Source organism: Drosophila busckii, unplaced genomic scaffold, assembly GCF_011750605.1.
Source record: "Drosophila busckii strain San Diego stock center, stock number 13000-0081.31 unplaced genomic scaffold, ASM1175060v1 hic_scaffold_53, whole genome shotgun sequence".
Classification (NCBI taxonomy): domain Eukaryota; kingdom Metazoa; phylum Arthropoda; class Insecta; order Diptera; family Drosophilidae; genus Drosophila; species Drosophila busckii.
Genome location: NW_022872763.1, coordinates 71,069 through 92,519, shown reverse-complemented (window position 1 = coordinate 92,519; position 21,451 = coordinate 71,069). Strand labels below are relative to the sequence as shown.

The window sequence follows — 21,451 nt, the reverse complement described above, 5'->3', positions numbered from 1 at the left end:
GTTTCTACACCATCATCGACAACAATCAGTACGCCAATAAGTTCAACTCCATCTTCAACAACAATAAGCTCAACTCCATCCTCAACAACAATTAGCACAATGTCTACACCATCTTCGACAACAATCAGTACGCCAATAAGTTCAACTCCATCTTCAACAACTATTAGCTCAACTTCATATTCAACAACTATTAGCACAATTTCTACACCATCTTCGACAACAATCAGTACGCCAATAAGCTCAACTCCATCTTCAACAACTATTAGCACAATTTCTACACCATCTTCGACAACAATCAGTACGCCAATAAGCTCAACTCCATCATCAACAACTATAAGCACAATTTCTACACCATCTTCGACAACATTCAGTACGCCAATAAGCTCAACTCCATCTTCAACAATTATTAGCACAATTTCTACACCATCTTCTACAACAATCAGTACGCCAATTAGCTCAACTCCATCTTCAACAACTGTTAGCACAATTTCTACACCATCTTCTACAACTATCAGTACGCCAATAAGCTCAACTCCATCTTCAACAACAATTAGCTCAACTCCATCCTCAACAACTATTAGCACAATGTCTACACCATCTTCTACAACAATCAGTACGCCAATAAGCTCAACACCATCTTCAACAACTATTAGCTCAACTCCGTCTTCAACAACTATCAGCACAATTTCTACACCATCTTCGACAACAATCAGTCCAATAAGTTCAACTCCATCTTCAACAACTATTAGCACAATTTCTACACCATCTTCGACAACAATCAGTACGCCAATAAGCTCAACTCCATCTTCAACAACTATTAGCACAATTTCTACACCATCTTCGACAACAATCAGTACGCCAATAAGCTCAACTCCATCATCAACAACTTTAAGCACAATTTCTACACCATCTTCGACAACAATCAGTACGCCAATAAGCTCAACTCCATCTTCAACAACTATTAGCACAATTTCTACACCATCTTCGACAACAATCAGTACGCCAATAAGCTCAACTCCATCTTCAACAACAATTAGCTCAACTCCATCCTCAACAACTATTAGCACAATTTCTACACCATCTTCGACAAGAATCAGTACGCCAATAAGCTCAACTCCATCCTCAACAACTATTAGCACAATGTCTACACCATCTTCTACAACAATCAGTACGCCAATAAGCTCAACTCCATCTTCAACAACTATTAGCACAATTTCAACACGATCTTCGACAAAAATCAGTACGCCAATAAGCTCAACTCCATCTTCAACAACAATTAGCTCAACTCCATCCTCAACAACTATTAGCACAATTTCTACACCATCTTCGACAACAATTAGTACGCCTATAAGCTCAACTCCATCTTCAACAACAATTACCTCAACTCCAACACCATCTTCGACAACAATCAGTACGCCAATAAGCTCAACTCCTTCTTCAACAACTATTAGCACAATTTCTACACCATCTTCGACAACAATCAGTACGCCAATAAGCTCAACTCCATCTTCAACAACAATTAGCTCAACTCCATCCTCAACAACTATTAGCACAATGTCTACACCATCTTCTACAACAATCAGTACGCCAATAAGCTCAACACCATCTTCAACAACTATTAGCTCAACTCCGTCTTCAACAACTATCAGCACAATTTCTACACCATCTTCGACAACAATCAGTACCCCAATAAGTTCAACTCCATCTTCAACAACTATTAGCACAATTTCTACACCATCTTCGACAGCAATCAGTATACCAATAAGCTCAACTTCATCTTCAACAACTATTAGCTCAACTCCTACACCATCTTCGACAACAATCAGTACGCCAATAAGCTCAACTCCATCTTCAACAACTATTAGGACAGTTTCTACACCATCATCGACAACAATCAGTACGCCAATAAGTTCAACTCCATCTTCAACAACAATAAGCTCAACTCCATCCTCAACAACAATTAGCACAATGTCTACACCATCTTCGACAACAATCAGTACGCCAATAAGTTCAACTCCATCTTCAACAACTATTAGGACAGTTTCTACACCATCATCGACAACAATCAGTACGCCAATAAGTTCAACTCCATCTTCAACAACAATAAGCTCAACTCCATCCTCAACAACAATTAGCACAATGTCTACACCATCTTCGACAACAATCAGTACGCCAATAAGTTCAACTCCATCTTCAACAACTATTAGCTCAACTTCTACACCATCTTCGACAACAATCAGTACGTCAATAATCGACAACATCCAGTACGCCAATAAGCTCAACTCCATCTTCAACAAATATTAGCACAATTTCTACACCATCTTCGACAACAATCAGTACGCCAATAAGCTCAACTCCATCATCAACAACTTTAAGCACAATTTCTACACCATCTTCGACAACAATCAGTACGCCAATAAGCTCAACTCCATCTTCAACAACTGTTAGCAGAATTTCTACACCATCTTCGACAACAATCAGTATGCCAATAAGCTCAACTCCATCTTCAACAACTGTTAGCACAATTTCTACACCATCTTCTACAACAATCAGTACGCCAATAAGCTCAACTCCATCTTTAACAACAATTAGCTCAACTCCATCCTCAACAACTATTAGCACAATGTCTACACCATATTCTACAACAATCAGTACGCCAATAAGCTCAACTGCATCTTCAACAACTATTAGCACAATGTCTACACCATCTATCAGCACAATTTCTACACCATCGTCGACAAAACAATCAGTACGCCAATAAGTTCAACTCCATCTTCAACAACTATTTAGCCACAGTTTCTACACCATCTTCGAAACAACAATCAGTACGCCAATAAGCTCAACTCCATCTTCAACAACTGTTAGCACAATTTCTACACCATCTTCTACAACTATCAGTACGCCAATAAGCTCAACTCCATCTTCAACAACAATTAGCTCAACTCCATCCTCAACAACTATTAGCACAATGTCTACACCATCTTCTACAACAATCAGTACGCCAATAAGCTCAACACCATCTTCAACAACTATTAGCTCAACTCCATCTTCAAACAACTATTAGCACAATTTCTACACCATCTCGACAACAATCAGTGTACGCCAATTAAGGCTCAACGCCATCTTCCAACAATTTATTAGCTCAGATCCATTCTTCCAACAACTATTACAACAATTTCTACACCATCTTCGTCAACAATCATACGCTCAATAAGCACACTCCTCTTCAAACAACTATTAGCTCAACCCATCTTCAACAATATTAGCACCGAATGTCTACAGCATACTCGACAACGATCAGTACGCAATAAGCTTCAACTTCCATCATCAACAACTTTATTGCACAATTCTACCACCATCTATCGACAACAATCAGTACGGCCAATAAGCTCAACTCCACTTTCAACAACTATAAGCTCAACTCCATCTTCAACAACTATTAGCACAATTTCTACGCCATCTTCGACAACAATCAGTACGCCAATAAGCTCAACTCCATCTTCAACAACTATTAGCACAATTTCTACACCATCTTCGACAACAATCAGTACCAATAAGCTCAACTCCATCTTCAACAACTATAAGCTCAACTCCATCTTCAACAACTATTAGCACAATTTCTACGCCATCTTCGACAACAATCAGTACGCCAATAAGCTCAACTCCATCTTTAACAACAATTAGCTCAACTCCATCCTTAACAACTATTAGCACAATGTCTACACCATATTCTACAACAATCAGTACGCCAATAAGCTCAACTGCATCTTCAACAACTATTACCACAATTTCTACACCATCTTCGTCAACAATCAGTACGCCAATAAGCTCAACTCCATCATCAACAACTTTAAGCACAATTTCTACACCATCTTCGACAACAATCAGTACGCCAATAAGCTCAACTCCATTCTTCAACAACTATTAGCACAATTTCTACGCCATCTTCGACAACAATCAGTACGCCAATAAGCTCAACTCCATCTTTAACAACAATTAGCTCAACAACTATTAGCACAATGTCTACACCATCTTCTACAACAATCAGTACGCCAATAAGCTCAACTGCATCTTCAACAACTATTACCACAATTTCTACACCATCTTCGTCAACAATCAGTACGCCAATAAGCTCAACTCCATCCTCAACAACTATTAGCACAATTTCTACACCATCTTCGACAACAATCAGTACGCCAATAAGCTCAACTCCATCTTCAACAACTATTAGCACAATTTCTTCACCATCTTCGACAACAATCAGTACGCCAATAAGCTCAACTCCATCTTCAACAACAATTAGCTCAACTCCATCCTCAACAACTATTAGCACAATTCCTACACCATCTTCGACAACAATCAGTACGCCAATAAGCTCAACTCCATCTTCAACAATTATTAGCCACAATTTCTACACCATCTTCTACAACAATCAGTACGCCAATTAGCTCAACTCCTTCGACAACAACTTTAAGCACAATATCGACAGTAACAACATCAAAGACGACATCACCGAAAGTAACCAAGCACCATCATATACATTATCACCATTTACCAAAGCCTCCAAAATTGTCCCCACTGAAGCCAGTTTTTCCACCTCATCATTTGCCTTTGCCACCACTTCCTCAATTGCCAGGCATCCTACCGCCTCCCAAAAAACGGCCAAAACCCCCAAGTCGACAGCCATCAAATAGTAATCTGTCGGGAAGTAAAAAACCATCATCATCAGTTCCCATAAAATTATCTTCCAATAATAGTCATCAATCTTTACATAATGTTAAGCCTGCACGACCAGTCAATGCTTCTCGTCCTAGTTCTGGCAGTATGCAGGCATCTAAAAGGCCTTCTAAGCCAAATACAGTCTCTCGACCCATACAGCGGCCAATATCTCGTCCCCCTTCAAGACCACAGAGTCCTGCTCCTCCAAGACTACCAAGACCACCGATTCCTGCTCCTCCAAGGCTACCAATACCACCGATTCCTGCTCCTCCTAGGCTACCAATACCACCGCTTCCTGCTCCTCCTAGACTCCCAATACCACCAATTCCTGCTCCTCCTAGGCTTCCAAGACCACCGATTCCTCCTCCCCCGAGGCTACCAATACCACCGATTCCGGCTCCCCCTAGGCTTCCAAGACCACCGATTCCACCGCCTCCTAGGCTACCAAGACCACCGATTCCTCCGCCACCAAGGCTACCAAGACCCCCGATTCTTCCTCCTCCAAGACTACCAAGACCCCCGATCTTTCCTCCTCCAAGGCTACCAAGACCACAGTCACGAAAGTAGATAACTCGATTACTAATACTACAAATAAGTAAAGTTTTGAAACATCTATTTTTTGTATACAATATGTAAAATTGAATTTAAATATATTATTGCATGTTTTTTTTAGTAGGAGTCCAGTCTTTCTTATATAACTAACTAGAACCTTAATATCTTTCCGAAGATGTTAACAGCATGGCCCACAACCACAGCCATAGCAACTCCCGCAGCAACTTCCACAAGGGCTACAGCAAGGTGAGCAACACGAGTAGCATGGGGAACAGCAGGGGCTGCAGCATGACGAACAGCACGATCCGCAACCCAAATAGCAAGGATAGCACATTTTGTTAATCTAAAAAATTAATTGATAGAGACAAGAAGAAATAGTACAAGTATTTAGGAAATAAATAAATACCTCACCTTCTTCACAGGTACTGAATGTATACAAAAGACAATCGACTCAGTAATGGATTATTGAATTTACAAGAACTTGCGGAAGTTCTCCAATTTCAATAAGCAAGAAAGTCGATTTGTGTTGTTTATCTTAAGAAAGACTAGTACCTATAATTTATGAATATGTATAAATATAAATATAAGTAAAAAAATGTCAAAGTGTATAAAAATATTTATATGAGCTACAAAATCTATGCTTGTTACATACCCCAAAAACATGAAACAGCGGACAAAAATCACTTGATGTTTACTGTACAATTTACAATTGAATACTGTGAATGCTCCACATTTTTGATAAGACGACAACTAATAAATTATTTGAATTCTAATTTCAAGGCCTATTATCTGCTGCACAGCAAACAGAATTATTTCAAATTTGCATAACTTTATGATATAGCCCAGTTTACAATTTTTGCAGAGAATCCCGAATTGTGGATGTTGCACAGATGACACCATATAAATGTTCTCAATTCTAATTTTAAGGCATATTATTCGTTTTAGAACGAACAGAATTAATTTAAATTTGCATAACTTTTCCTTAAAGTGCAATTTACAATTGTTGCAGTGAATTTAAAGCAGTGAATTTAAATTAAAGTGTTTACGAATAGCCTAAAAAGACATAATATATATTATATTTAAATTTCAATTTCAGTTTTCTATTATTTCTCACATCATTTATTGTCTAAATTATTTGGGGTTAAGATAAAACGTTATATTTTTCCTTATTTTCTTCTGCAAGAGAGATCTTCCAACCGCTTCAAACTAATATCACCTGCCCGCTGCTCGAAAAGAAGGCGAATCACATTGATTTTAGCAGCAACGTCCGTGCCAAAAGCCTGGACCGCTTGGTCCACACCAACTATTGAATGGGCCGTTAAAAGGTCCATAACAGGAATCATAGAATCCGCTAGGCCCGCAACCACCGCAACTTCCAATGCAGGCTCCAGGATAGCACGATTGACCGAACATATTTGTTTGATTTTAGCTGAGAATTGTAACTTGTACACAGAATATTTGATTGTTTACTTAAATACTCACATCTCGTCACACGAAAAAAGGAAAAAAAAAGTTTTATCTTGTGAATTTAGCGTGTGGATTTATGTATTTTGAGCAATGAATTGGTTTCGACTGAGCAAAATATAAACTGCCAACTTAAAGGTATAATTTAGCTTATGAACAGTTTGACAAAGCCTACTCGGAACAAATCTAATTATTATTATCTACATTAACGTCATTACACTAATTCAAAAAGATGTGCGCAATAAAGTTGGGCGAAACCAACTTTGGCTCAGGTATTAGAGTACTTACTCGTTGCTCCTACAGACAGAGACACAGATGGGCACGATTATACTGATTCCGTTTATCTTACTGATCTGTTGATTCTTATATATATTTGGATTCTCTCACACCTTTTTCCCCCTGTTACGTACATTTGCATAACTTAATAATACCCCTTTCCATTTCTTTAAAAAAGTTTCTTTAAAAGTTAAAAAAATTTTTCAGCTATAAAGTTACTTTTATTTTTGGTTTGTCATATAATTGTTTAAAATTTTATAGCACAATTCCGAAAAGGGCATTATACTTGAGTGAGTCTTAAAAGGGTACCTCGATTTCTTTCTGAAGTTAACAGTAGCCACATCCACCGCAGCAGGATCCACAAGGACCACACTGAGAGCACGGAGAGCAGCACGGTGAGCAACACGGTGGACAGAACTGTGGATAGCACTTGGGTGGACGGAACTGATAAAAGTTTGAGATCTGACAGCACGGCATGTCGATGATAAATCTAAATCTGTGTAATATACATTTTTGCAAGATAAAAAGATACTTGTATTAAAGGCTATTACCTTCAGTTAACTTCACGGAAATAGGCACACAGATGGTGTATCGTCTCAAGTATTGTTTGATTGCCAAACAACTGCGTTACATATCGGAAAGAAAATAAAATATAAACTTCACATACATATATTTATAATGTAAAAATCCCTTTTAACTTACATGCCAATATGGTTACTTCCGGTTTAGTTGCGAACTGATACTGATATTTTATTTGGTTATGTCGAGAGGTAGTCCAAAATAGGAAGTCAAAAATACAAGGGCTGCTTTGATGCCGAAATCAATATTTGTAAATTCAAATAATTAAAATCTTTCATTAAAAATTTACAAATTGAAGTTATTTATTTGGATTTAAATATTTTCATATCATTTTCCATGGTAATATTGACATAGCACCTATATTTCGTTCTGAAGATTGTTAACAGCAACCGCCACAGCCGCCACAACCACCACATCCGCCGCAACCATATCCTGTACCACAAGCACCACAAATGCCACAGCAGCCGCAACATGGTGAGGTACACGAGTATGCACAGGAGAGACATGGGGAGCAGCAAGATCCACAGGCAGAATAACACATTTTGATGGGAGTTTTCTGTTAACTTCTTCAAGGAAAAAGGTACAGTTTTGAATTTAGGGACACAATTGACTTGTGTAATTGATTAGTCTGCTCTGCTTAAAATCAATAATAAAAGTCCTTGCGTCCTATATTTACTGTGCAAAAAGTGATCACCAACCAAAAAAACATAAAACAAATAGATGAAATGTAATATATACAAAAAATAATTTACTCACATGTCTGGAAATGAAAAGGGGTGTGAGATGTTAAGGGTATCAACTTCAAACTGCAATTGTTTGAATTTCTAATACGTTTTAGAATCAGAAACAATTCTCTTAAAAAAGACCCCAACGCCTACTAGAATTTATTTTTTTTTTTCGTTATGTTTATTTATGTGCATTGTTTTTAATTAATATTCTTTAAGTGTAATGTAATCACCATTAAAACGTAACTTGATGCCAACAAGAGACGAAATCTGAGGAATGAAGAAAGATATTAAGTAATAAATGTTTCATTATGACAATCGAAAATTCACACATACATAGATCTTAATTCCAACGTATGGCTAAATCAACAAATTATTGTAATACAAAAATCAAAAATCAGACAAATAGCTTATGTTCAATATGTTAAATGTTTCATCGAGTGCAAGCAGGAAGTGTACTCTGCAGGAATGGGGGAAAACGTCCTTCTATAAAATTCTTAAATCAGTACAATAAATTAGTGTTCAATAATTATTACGCTTAGCTCATTTGCCTACCTTTACTCTAACTTAACTAAATATTTTTCAATCAGTACTTTTGTTTTTAGCCATTTTTGGAATTATGACATACTAACAATTTATACTCTTCAAATTTCGATTTTTATATTCGAATACAATGCTTGTTGAACGACTGCTAGATAAAAATTGTGAAATATCTGCAGTTTATTTTGCAGATTATAAAATAAACATATCATGGCTAACTCTGATTCCATATTTATTAAATTCTAAGCGACACAGCATGCCGCGACTTTAACAATGAGTAAAATCATTTTACAAAATGTATTATGCTTAGTTTAATACCGACATTACAACAGCTCATACTAGATCAGTCGAAATTTTTATTTTCGACCTTCTTGCTTTTTTCCTAATTTTCGTGTAACGCGAACAATGTAAATTTACGGGATATTATATTGCAGATTGTTATTAATGTTACCTATCAATTCGCAGCTTATATCAATTCACAATGTGTCAATGGCCATGTTATCCTGCTGCCTGCTTAGGATCATGCGGCGGTTGTGGGCCAAGTGGATTCTACGATCCCAGCTTTGGACCCTTTAATGGACCAGTCAACAGTTGGTGCGGGCCGTGCTGCGGTCGAGGACGCTGGTGTTGAGCAACAAAAATTCATATTTTATGGTTATAAGGTTTTCGCTTACAGAAGAAATTTAGGAAAAAAATTTTTGTGTTTATGAAGCAAATTTTCTATGAATAAAAAAACCAAAACTATTTATATAATATTTTCAAAGTATTTTGCTGTCTTAGGCCGGACAGTCTGCGCATTTGCATGATATTTTGCTGTCTAATAATAAGCCTAAGATACACCGATAATTTATGGTATTATTAAATTATTTCTTACATCAACAATTTTGTGTCAATTTATTCGGTTTAAATTCTGTATAAAGGTGAGTAAATAGGCGACGCATGTAAAAGTGCGCATGGTCCCATTCATTATAAATTAGAACAGAACAAAATAGCAACAGCACCACGATATCGAACTGAACATATGATATGCAGTTCGGCAGCGTATGCATCCCTGTTTTACAAGCACCGTCAGTCAGTTAATATCAAAAGGCATTAAAGCATGTAAATATGTTTTTATCGAGTTTAGTGCAAGCGTTTATAACCAATTATGCAATTGTCAGTTGCAAGATTATCTGCAGATTATCGACGGCAGTTCTCGCGCTATCAAATCGGTAAGTCAACAAGCATATATTTCATATTTATTAAATAGTATTTTATATTAACAGTTAATTTACAACGGGACCCCACCTTTCCTAGTAGAATTGATAGAGCACCTAGATTTCCTTCTGAAGATGTCAACAGTAGCCGCAGCCATAGCAACCGCCACAGCAACCTCCGTAGCAACCGCCACAGCAGCCGCCGTAGCAACCACCACAGCAACCTCCACAGCACGAGTAGCACGGAGAACAGCAAGATCCGCATCCGCATCCATAACATCCATAGCATCCGTAACACATCTTGAGGGATATAAGACTATAAACTTCTTCACGGAAATAGGTACAATTATATATTGATTTGGACGCAATAGACTATGATTATTGAATAGAAATTAGGAGCTGCTTCTTATGGATTTATATGGCTATTGACATATAATTGTAAAAGCTACAAGTCCATGCGTCCGTTTGATAACTACAGGAAAGGCTGGTACCTGTTGAAAATAATATTTTAATGTTTTCTGCAATAAATATTCTAATCTTTTAATATATTTACTTACATGCCCAAGACAGAAACAAAAAGCACACAAAAGGTGAGAGCTGTTTAGTGTATCAACCAAAATATGTTAATGCCATACAATTCAACAAGAGTTTGGGACCTTAAAAATTTTGACAAATTTTAAACTCATGGATTACTTAGTTTTCCAAATTGTAGCTATCAAAGCAACTTGGCAACGAAATAGAAAAAAAAATTGAGATCTCTTTATGAAATAAATTTATATTCAACCATCCTATTCATGAAAATTAATTTCAAATAATTTTTAACAGCATAGTCTTTTTTTTAAACTTTTTCTATAAAATCTTGGCGATGTCCTAACTTGTTTTACTCTATTATCACCCATTAACATCTCATTTTGATTTCATTAAATTTACATGAAAGACAATTAAACAGGCTCCAACTCTTTATGGGAAATCAGGTCGCACCATTAGCTTATTAGAATTGTCTTATTCTCAAAAGTTGTCAGAAACTTATGAACTTATTTAAGGTCATCATAACATATCTTTATTAACTTAAACTCATGTTAACTCATGTTAACTTTAAGCTAAAAATCAAATTATCGTTGCACTAAATATGGCCTAGTATTAAATTCGCTTGACTCAGAGAAATTCTGAAATAACCCAAGCTTAAATATGTTCACTATTCATAAACATACGGCTATCATTGGTTAATTATTATTTATTCTGTGGATGATGTTGTATTTTTTTAAGGCCAAAGCTTTCATATACGTATTTTATTAGTTTCATTGTTCTTGTAATTTATTTTTCTTATAAAGAAATTATATTGTCCTTTGTTAATATTTGTTTGGTTCTCACTATTACATTTCATAAGCTACAATCTTAAAAACTAAGAAAGCCATGACATTAAAATTTGAACAAGTTTTTAAGATCCGAAACTCTTGTTGAATTCTATGGCATTAACATATTTTGGTTGATACACTAAACAGCTCTCACCTTTTGTGTGCTTTTTGTTTCTGTCTTGGGCATGTAAGTAAATATATTAAAAGATTAGAATATTTATGGCAGAAAACATAAAAATATTTTGTTCAACAGGTACCAGCCTTTCCTGTAGTTATCAAACGGACGCATGGACTTGTAGCTTTTACAATTATATGTCAATAGCCATATAAATCCATAAGAAGCAGCTCCTAATTTCTATTCAATAATCATAGTCTATTGCGTCCAAATCAATATATAATTGTACCTATTTCCGTGAAGAAGTTTATAGTCTTATATCCCTCAAGATGTGTTACGGATGCTATGGATGTTATGGATGCGGATGCGGATCTTGCTGTTCTCCGTGCTACTCGTGCTGTGGAGGTTGCTGTGGTGGTTGCTACGGCGGCTGCTGTGGCGGTTGCTACGGAGGTTGCTGTGGCGGTTGCTATGGCTGCGGCTACTGTTGACATCTTCAGAAGGAAATCTAGGTGCTCTATCAATTCTACTAGGAAAGGTGGGGTCCCGTTGTAAATTAAATGTGTTAATATAAAAACTATTTTTAATAAATAATGAAAATATATGCTTGTTGACTTACCGATTTGATAGCGCGAGAACTGCCGTTCGATAATCTGCAATAATCTTACAAATGACAATTGGCATAATTGTTATAAACGCTTGCACTAACTATAAAAACATATTTACATGCTTTAATGCCTTTTGATATTAACTGACTGACGGTGCTTGTAAAACAGGGATGCATACGCTGCCGAACTGCATATCATATGTTCAGTTCGATATCGTGGTGCTGTTGCTATTTTGTTCTATTCTAATTTATAATGAATTTAATACATGGGACCATGCGCTCTTTTACATGTGTCGCCTTTTTACTCTTACATAATAAGCGCACCCTTACACAGAATTTAAACCGAATAAATTGACACAAAATTGTTGATGTAAGAAAAATTTAATAATACATCATTAATAATCGGTGCATCTTTCATTGTTCTTGTAATTTATTTTTCTCATAAAGAAATCATTTTGTCTGGAACTAAACTTTTTTTAATATTTGTTTGCTTTTCACTATTTAATTTCATAAGCTACAATCTAAACAAGTGGACAAATTAAAGCCACCAACTTTTAGATACACTTTGACTGGACCACTAACATACACACATACGAGGCGTCAAATCGAACAAAAAGTGGCTGCATAAAATGTCTCGTACGATTGAGCCCAGGCAACTTCGTGAACTGTCGGGCTGAGTTTCGCAGACCTCGAACACTCTTTGCGAAATCAATGCAGTGTTGCACATCATTGCTAAGAGGCTTTCAACGAATTGAGGTGGGTGCGCTGCGAGCGCGTATTATCTTTCTATGTATGGCATTGCTTAAGCAGTGTTGAAGCAACAGCTGCCAGCGCACTCATAAGCGATCGTGTGTGCGAGTGGCCAGTTGCAATAAGAACCCATTTGTATGTATGCGTCCGTATGTGTGTGCTTCTGTTTGCAAGCCCAAGAACTTCAAAAATTCAATTTTTATATTTTCTGCCGCTGACCGCTTCTAGGGTATGTAGGGTATATTGAATTTTTCAAGTTCAGCAACAGGTCAGCGCAATATTTTATTACTTGTGCAGGTCAAAATAAATATATTGAAATATATTTTAAGGGAAGGATGACACTTTTTAATAAAAAAAAATGCAAGTGAAGCGCATGTGCATGTTGATGTATACTCGTTGCAAACATTATTTTATGATAATTAATTATTTATTGCTATTTAAATATTTCTTTCCTAGATAATAAAATAATATAATAAAGCATTGGAAGCATTCTGCTAGAACAATAAAATATATTTCAATATATTTATTTTGACCTGCTGCATTTGGAAAAGTTCAATATACCCAATATACCCTACAAGCGGCCAGCACGCATGAATGTCTAACAGTGCAAGTGCGCGCCAAATTCAAATTTAATTTGCCGGCGGGAAACACAAAATAGGCAAACAAACGCTCGGCGTCTGAAAATATAAGAATGCGAACAGAAGCACTCACATATGCACGCACACATGCATGGGGCCTGATGCAACTGTTCATTCGCACTCATAAGTACTGACATATGCAAATGGGACCTGATGCAACCGGCCACTCGCACTCACGAATGTTCGCAAAACCAAGTGCGCTGATATTCTTTGTGTGTATGCGTGCATGTCTAAGAACATGTGTGTGAACAACAGCGCACTCATAAGCAAGTGTGACACACAAAACACACAAAAATCTAATTTTATGAGTCGATTGGACAGTTGATCAGGCCCCATTTGCATGTTGCATGCATGATGTGAGTCTTCTGTTCGCAACCAATGCTAAATATATAATTCTCCCATACAATTGTCAGCCGCTTGGCGCTTATAGGTATATGTGAAAATTCCAATGCAGCAAGATCAACAATTATATTGAAAATATTTTCATTGTTTCAAACAAATCTGCCATGCTTTGATTTGATCTTAATTACCATACCAAGAAAATTTAACTATTAATAATTATTATTATTATTAATAATATTATCTAAAATAGATGTTTGCATATATTTCAAGTATATTATTTTGACCTGTCAAGTAATAAAATTATTGTGTGAACGTTCTTGAAATTGGCAAATTCAATATACCCTACATACCCTAGAGCGTCAGCGAGAAAATATAAAAATTTGATTCAATTAAGTTCTGGCTTCAAAACAGAAGCACCAATTACGGAGCGCTCCGCATATGGTTGGCAGGGTAGCACTCACGCTTATATGGGTGCATATTAGTGCGCTGTTGCTTCACACACATGCTCAAAGGCATGCAGCATACATAGAAGAGAATATGAGCGCGTGCGCAAGGCGCACCCCCTCATGCAGGTTATTGAAAGCTCTTTAGGCATGAATGCGCAACACTGCATGATTTCGCAAAGAGTGTTCGGTCGAAATCAGACCGAAAGTTCACGAAGTTTCTGGGGCTCAATCTCGAGAGAACGGAAAATTTTATGCAGCCACTTTTAGTCATGACGCCTAGTGTTTGTATGTTGTGCTTGGACTCCATCGCACAAATGCATGCACTCTATTGAACAATTAACACAAAACAGCGGACGCTCGAGCAACGATGCAGCGCCGCAGCCGTCGGCAGGCGACTTTGTATGGCGCTTGCACGTGCAACCCGATTCTATATGAAAATTGAAATTGTAAATTAATTCAAATTATATTATCAAATCGTTTGAATTTTCACATTCGAAAACATCTAGGGCAATGTTTGTACCTTATTTCAGATTTTAATGATTTATATAGTATAGTTTTTTTTTTTTTCTTTTATATAAAGGGGGAGAAATAAAAAAAAAAAATAAATAAGCTACTGATGAAAACTGCTTTGATTCTTTTGCAAGTTTTGTCATCAGACGGACGGACAGACGGCAGACAGATGACATGGTATATTGATCAGTTTGTCTTGCTGATCAAGAATATATATACTTAATGGGGTCAGTCCCTGTTACATACATATGCACAACTTTATGATATTCTACAATTTTTTACAAAATTTTAATGTGTATAAAAACTAAGAAAGCCATGAATTTAAAATTTGAACAAGTTTTTAAAGTACCAAACTCATGTTTTATTATTTGGCATTAACATATTTCGGTTGATACAGTAAACAGCTCTAAGCTTTTGTGTGCTTTTTGTTTCTGTCTTGGGCATGTAAGTAAATATTATATATTAAAAGGTTAAAATATTTATTACAGAAAACATTAAAATATTATTTTCAACAGGTACCAGCCTTTCCTGTAGTTATCAAACGGACGCATGGACTTGTAGCTTTTACAATTATATGTCAATACACATATAAATCCATAAGAAGCCCCTATTTTCTATTCGATAATCTGTTGCGTCCAAATCAATATATAATTGTACCTATTTCCGTGAAGAAGTTTATAGTCTTATATCCCTCAAGATGTGTTACGGATGCTATGGATGTTATGGATGCGGATGCGGATCTTGCTGTTCTCCGTGCTACTCGTGCTGTGGAGGTTGCTGTGGTGGTTGCTACGGCGGCTGCTGTGGCGGTTGCTACGGAGGTTGCTGTGGCGGTTGCTATGGCTGCGGCTACTGTTGACATCTTCAGAAGGAAATCTAGGTGCTCTATCAATTCTACTAGGAAAGGTGGGGGTCCCGTTGTAAATTAAATGTGTTAATATAAAAACTATTTTTACCAAAAAAAATATGTGCTTTGATTTTTTCATACTCTACAAATTACCAGAAAGATGGGAGCAATGATTAATATATATTATATATATTATAATTAAATTAACTACTTTGTTAACGTAGGAAGTAAAATAGGATTGCTTTTCCTATATTCGAAAACATAATTTAAATTCACCAAAATCCAGACATAAGGAAAGTAAATGTCTATATTGTCAAAACATTCAAATCACACAATATTCCAAAGGTTTGGCTAAATGAATTAATAAAATATGAGTTTAATAAAGTTGAAAGAATTCTAATTAAGGATTTCGTTGGAGAAACAAAATTTAATTGAGTTTGCTCCGCTACAGATGTTATAAGTGGAATATAATGCCATTAACAATTCTTTTTTATCCTGACTATCCTAAAATTGATTTAAAAAGAAATTGTAAATTTGTTGTTTATTTATTTAATAAGTATAGTTACTGAGGATGTAAAATAAGACAATTGTTTTCCCTGAATTTCTTCTGTAAGCGAAACTATCATAACAATCACAATGTAAACAGTTTCGTTTGGTTGGATTGACCATAAGGTGTTAGCACCAGGCACCTCTCCAAATCGCAGGACAGCACGGCCCACAGCGGCTGTTGAAAGGTCCGTTGAAGGGTCCAAAACTGGGATCATAGAATCCACTTGGACCACAACCGCCGCATGATCCTAAGCAGGCTGCTGGATAACATGGCCATTGACACATTGTGAATTTGATATGAGCTGCGAGTTAGGTTAGATAAAGACAAAAAGAATAGAATATTGTAATTTAAACTTACATTGTTCGCGTTACACGAAAAAAGGAAAAGGTAATGAGGTCTGAATGGTTTTAGTCTTGATTTTTAACTGACTAAATAGAATTGTTTATACGATTTTGAAGCGTGCTCAGATGTGAGTGAATACTCAGGGTGAACTAGAATTTAGTTTACTTACTTCACTTTATATAATTTAATTAAATTTTGAAATGCTAGTACCCACATACCCATTAGAACAGATTTTATGGTCGAGTAGCTGCTCTTAGCAAAGGTGTTGCTATTATAGTTCATAATTAACTAGAGAGAACCACATAAATGAGATGTGTTGGTTAAGATAAAAATGTCAAGAGCATGGAGCATGGAGACAAAAGCGGAAATTAATGCCACACATGCTGTGACAAAACTGAATAAATTAAATGATATTAGTCGCTACTTTGTGCGCGCTCTCTACGCTTGTGGTGTTGTCAACCTTGCGTGTGACAGCTTCCCAAGCAAAGCCAAGTGACTTGTCAATGCTGTCAGACCAGCACTCAATCGCTCGCCTGCTCGCTCTCTACAGCAAAATTTAGTGCGAAAATGTGCAAATTAGATTTTGTGGTTGATGCAAAGGCAAGCGCACACCTACGCCCCGGCATTGCTTTAATTACAGCCAGTCAACGTTGCGTATACGCAACAACTTTTTGACACGAAGCGTATGAATTAATTAGCAATCGCTAGCAGACTGAGGTACTTCTATTTACAAGCCCCTTTTGTGAAGTCTACCTAAGAAATTGATTGTGTGCTGCGATTAACAAAAATAGTTCAACTACAGCTTGCATACAATTATAAAGCCATTAATGTCAAACGTCCTGACACAGGACACACATTCGAACAATTGCTTTGCCCACACGGACAGACAGACAGACAGAGAGAGAGAGAGAGAGAGAGAGAGAGAGAGAGCATTATAATTGATTACACTGGGGAGCAGCTTCAGTTTGATGTGGCTACCCCAAAAATACAACCCAAACTATCAGAAGTGCCTCCTGCCTGCCATTTACCAAGCACTTAAAAATTGTTTTCCGGTTTATTGTGCGTGGCTCAGTTTTTGGTGAGGGTGTCTGGCAGGCAATTTGTGTGTCGCCAGCAACTGTCAATTTGCATGTCATAGGCGATAATAAACAAGCTCATACATACACACACACAAACTTAACATGGCAGTGCACTCGTAAGTGTCCAATGCACATAATACAGGAATAAATGTTAATTGTTGTAAAATCAATTGTATGACTGAGCATTTTTCAAGTCCTTTTTTTCTGTTTGTAGCAAGCTCTTCAAAAAAACAATGCCAGACAGTTTATTTATTAAAAGCAATTGTTAACTAAAGCTGTATAAGTATTTAAAAAACAATTGTCGAAGCAATAGAGTTACACTTTATACTGTCATCAACACACATGCCTCAGAGTTCATTATTAAGTAATATATTTAAAATTTATTTAACTATTGATAATTAACACTATCCCAAATCTGATTGGGGTTTTCTCAATCTTTGCAATTCTTGGGTTTATAAGCTTATATAACTTTTTCTTAAAGGAAAAAAAATTTAATTTTAAACTTTTTTAATAATTTTTGTGGTATTGACTATTAACTTCCATATATAAGCTATTTAACTTTTTCTTAAGGAAAAAAAAATTAATTTTAAACTTTTTAATAATTTTAAATAATTTTTGTGGTAATTGACTATTAACGACAACTATTTATATTTGACATTTAATTAATAAATAAATATCAATAGAAGTTTTACTTAAGATATACTTATCTTTACTTATGCTACTATTCTTCTCTATCGAGATCTGCACGATTCTTTCTCAAAATTGCTTATTATCGAAAGCTTTAGGGATTGACTAATCCTACTACACTATTGGAACCAATAGAGATATCATTTATGATGTTTACAGTCATTATTAGTATAAGCTTTTAGATATACACGTCTTTGTATATATATATATATATTATATATCCTATATTCTATACTCTACAGAGTTAGACTAAAGTTAAAAAAAAGCTTCTGCCTGAATTGCTTGAATAAGGCAAACTCAAGTCAAAATGCATCGTTGATACGTTAATCGTTTGAAGCAGCGCAAAGCTAATGCCAAACAATTTGTCAATAATACGTATTATCAGATTTTTGATTGAAATTTTTGCATTGTTTTTATTTTTGCCTGTTGAGTGAAGATTGATTTGCTGCAATAACAAAAACACCAACAACCTTAAGAGAAACAGCAACTCAAACAGCAAGTAGAACAAGACTAGCAAAAGAATTTTAGAGCACAGTGTGCAGTTGTAGATGAAAATGATTGATTTGCCATAATGCCAAAGGCAAAAGCAGTGATGAGGTGGTGGTTTGAGTGATGGCGGCTTTTGAGTCGTCTCCAAGCCAACGCTATTTGAGTTTGCCAATTGTTGTTTTAAAGCATAGCGCAGTGGCTGGTGCAGAAATGCTTTTGCTATTGCCAGCAGGCTTCAGCTAATCATCAATCAATCATATGGCCTGCGATTGCCCCAACCACACGGCCATTGAGTTAAAACAAAAGGCAACTTGCTGCGCCGTAATGTATGCAATGCTTTTGTTTGCACTGCACACACAAAATTATGCTACGGCTATGTTTACTCAAACAGAAGCTGAGCGGAGAGACAGACGGACAGACAGACAGACAGACACGGTCTTTATCTCAGACTGCCGAATTTAATTTCAACTGTCAATCAGCATTGAATACAAGTCTGTGCTGTTCTGAGCTACTGTGTTGCTCTCGCTGACATTAAAACCGCATTTTAAGCGCTTGCCAACGTAGATTGCGCATACGCAACGCTGACGACAGGTAAACGTAGCAGGCAGCCGGCCAAAACCGAATTGATTGTAATTGACACTTATTGGACAGCCGATGCTCAGCTGAGTCTGAAAACCTTACTCATGTTGACTTTGAGCCAGTCCGAGAAAATTCGAAAAAAGCCAAAAATAAATCAATAATAGCCAGGCGAGCAGCAATAGCAACTCATAAAGGCAGTCAAATGTATATTCAATTATAATTGATTAACGCTAGTTTATAAACAAATATTTAGCAAATGCAAAGCTATATATGTGTGTTGATTGAATGAGCATTAAGTTTGGCTTCAGTCTGTGCAAAGATATATAAGAGATTATAAAATAGTGTATACCCTAGCATATTCAATAGATTTGTTAGCTTGGGGTCAGCAGCATATTTACTTGATTTAAATTCATTGCAGTGCAGCTCAAGAGCTTAAGCCTCTACACACACACACACACACACACACGCACACATATGAGTGAAGCGTAGCTGCGCGAAAGTTTGTTGAATTACGAGCTGACTTACTTGCCATGCATTGTGCTTACTTACGCCTTCTTCGTTAGCCAACCAGGCGTTGGAATTTAGCAGAGAGCTCTGAACCGATGCTAAGTGCAGCTTCCGAACTCTACTCCCATCCATTTGCTTCGAACGTTGCTGCATTTAAAGTTTGAGCAAAGTTTTTAATTTAAATTGAGCAGTGCAATGGCAACTCCAGCGGCAGCTGCAGTTCCAGCTGCATCTGCATCTGAAGCGCATCCAAACGGAGCTGGGGACGCGCTTTCAGTTTGATTGACGCAATGAATGATTGCCAACGGATTTTGCACGCTCTTCTCTCTCTCTCTCTCATAGCCCACAGACCTGCACTTGACATGCAAAATCTTTCTACTGGTCGTTTATTTATACATCTGCCTACCGTATTGGACTTCCAGATGCTCAACTTAGATGTTGTCTATATAATAAGAGTTCGAGCTTTAATACTAAATTGCTACATTGCTTATACATTTCATGCTGCAATAAAATCAACAACAATCAACAGTCAGCAGCACAAAATATCATAATATATAAATAAAACGCTCATCATATTTTTATAACCACGTGGCACATAAAGATTTCCATCGTCGCATTTCCTAAGCACCACACACTACGCTACGGAAACAGCAACTGCCTGTATATTTTTTCTTCTTGCGCTTACCCAAACGAATTTGTTGCTGCTCTCTGTATTGTTGTTGCTGTAATCTTTTTGTTATGTGACCAATAAAGTAGGCGGCAAGCAGTTCGCCCCGCAGCCCCAATGCGCAGACTGACCAAACGGCATGAGAGTATGTGGGTGGGGGCGTGGTCTGGCGAAGGCGTGTTAGCGTACAAAATTGGTACGTAAACCCGGCATAAGCCAAAATGTGCAATAAAAGGATTTGTGTGAGAAATTGCATGAGCACGCATTTAAAATCCACAATTAAGTGTTGTGTTGTGTGTGCGCGCGTGTGTGTGTGTGCAAAAGTTGACACCGAGTTCAAGAGCGTGGGTCCAGCCACTCTAGAGGGTGTGAGCTGAACACAAAAAAAAGTACATAAATAAACATGAAATAAATATGTAATGAAATGCGGTCAGTGGGTGTGGACCAGGAGCAGAGCAAACAAAAGCGTTACAAATTGTTGAGCTGTTGCGACACGATTGAGAAATGATTTAATGTTGTAGTAGCAAAGTTACTAGAGGTAGGACATATTACAAAATAAGCAGAGAATGAGCTACTAGTTTAAATATATATATATTGTTAAATAATAATTAGTAATTGTAATCATTATTAATTAGATTATTGCTGTTTAAAGAATTACCATCGATTTAGAAAATGAATGCGAAATAATTCGATACTATTTCAAAAAATTAAAATGTTGAAAATAATTGATCAGAATAATGAATTTTCTTAATTTTAATTTTCAATCAAATTATTGAATAATTTAAATATTTAAGCGTTGGAATTATTTTGTAATTTAAAATGAAACATAAGACAACAATGCTACGCTTAATATTCAAAAGTTATTAGTAACTAATTAAATATTGAACTAT

General features: G+C 36.5%; 1 protein-coding gene and 8 long non-coding RNA genes across 10 annotated transcripts; 3 read left to right on the top strand and 6 right to left on the bottom strand.

Moving 5' to 3' along the window:
• Positions 1-5,391: 5,391 nt before the first annotated feature.
• LOC108604888 lies at positions 5,392-6,024 on the bottom strand. The gene is made up of 3 exons (XR_001915365.1): positions 5,924-6,024; positions 5,683-5,823; positions 5,392-5,614 (listed from the first exon to the last, which is right to left on the bottom strand). It is a non-coding gene; the product is annotated as an uncharacterized LOC108604888 (long non-coding RNA).
• Positions 6,025-6,370: 346 nt separating this feature from the next.
• Positions 6,371-6,862, bottom strand: LOC108605152. The gene is made up of 2 exons (XR_001915372.2): positions 6,754-6,862; positions 6,371-6,700 (listed from the first exon to the last, which is right to left on the bottom strand). It is a non-coding gene; the product is annotated as an uncharacterized LOC108605152 (long non-coding RNA).
• Positions 6,863-7,220: 358 nt separating this feature from the next.
• Positions 7,221-7,820, bottom strand: LOC117135029. The gene is made up of 3 exons (XR_004458954.1): positions 7,714-7,820; positions 7,563-7,633; positions 7,221-7,507 (listed from the first exon to the last, which is right to left on the bottom strand). It is a non-coding gene; the product is annotated as an uncharacterized LOC117135029 (long non-coding RNA).
• A 151-nt stretch (positions 7,821-7,971) lies between these two features.
• LOC108602204 lies at positions 7,972-9,018 on the bottom strand. Of its 2 annotated transcripts, none has more exons than XR_001915237.2 (4): positions 8,871-9,018; positions 8,652-8,801; positions 8,347-8,585; positions 7,972-8,265 (listed from the first exon to the last, which is right to left on the bottom strand). It is a non-coding gene; the product is annotated as an uncharacterized LOC108602204 (long non-coding RNA). The 2 variants fall into 2 exon arrangements; XR_001915236.2 differs by having other exon boundaries at positions 8,652-8,811; positions 8,871-9,015.
• Positions 9,019-9,152: 134 nt separating this feature from the next.
• LOC108602196 lies at positions 9,153-9,603 on the top strand. The gene is made up of 2 exons (XR_001915235.1): positions 9,153-9,262; positions 9,321-9,603. It is a non-coding gene; the product is annotated as an uncharacterized LOC108602196 (long non-coding RNA).
• A 536-nt stretch (positions 9,604-10,139) lies between these two features.
• Positions 10,140-10,717, bottom strand: LOC117135032. The gene is made up of 2 exons (XR_004458957.1): positions 10,609-10,717; positions 10,140-10,542 (listed from the first exon to the last, which is right to left on the bottom strand). It is a non-coding gene; the product is annotated as an uncharacterized LOC117135032 (long non-coding RNA).
• A 771-nt stretch (positions 10,718-11,488) lies between these two features.
• LOC117135030 lies at positions 11,489-12,062 on the top strand. The gene is made up of 2 exons (XR_004458955.1): positions 11,489-11,593; positions 11,660-12,062. It is a non-coding gene; the product is annotated as an uncharacterized LOC117135030 (long non-coding RNA).
• Positions 12,063-15,163: 3,101 nt separating this feature from the next.
• On the top strand, positions 15,164-15,723 carry LOC117135031. Its single transcript, XR_004458956.1, has 2 exons — positions 15,164-15,258; positions 15,330-15,723. It is a non-coding gene; the product is annotated as an uncharacterized LOC117135031 (long non-coding RNA).
• Positions 15,724-16,196: 473 nt separating this feature from the next.
• LOC108605453 (male-specific sperm protein Mst84Da) lies at positions 16,197-16,674 on the bottom strand. Its single transcript, XM_017995141.2, has 2 exons — positions 16,569-16,674; positions 16,197-16,512 (listed from the first exon to the last, which is right to left on the bottom strand). The coding sequence occupies exon 2, from the start codon at positions 16,493-16,495 to the stop codon at positions 16,337-16,339; it is 159 nt and encodes a 52-aa protein (XP_017850630.1). The 5' UTR covers positions 16,496-16,512; positions 16,569-16,674; the 3' UTR covers positions 16,197-16,336.
• Positions 16,675-21,451: the final 4,777 nt, after the last annotated feature.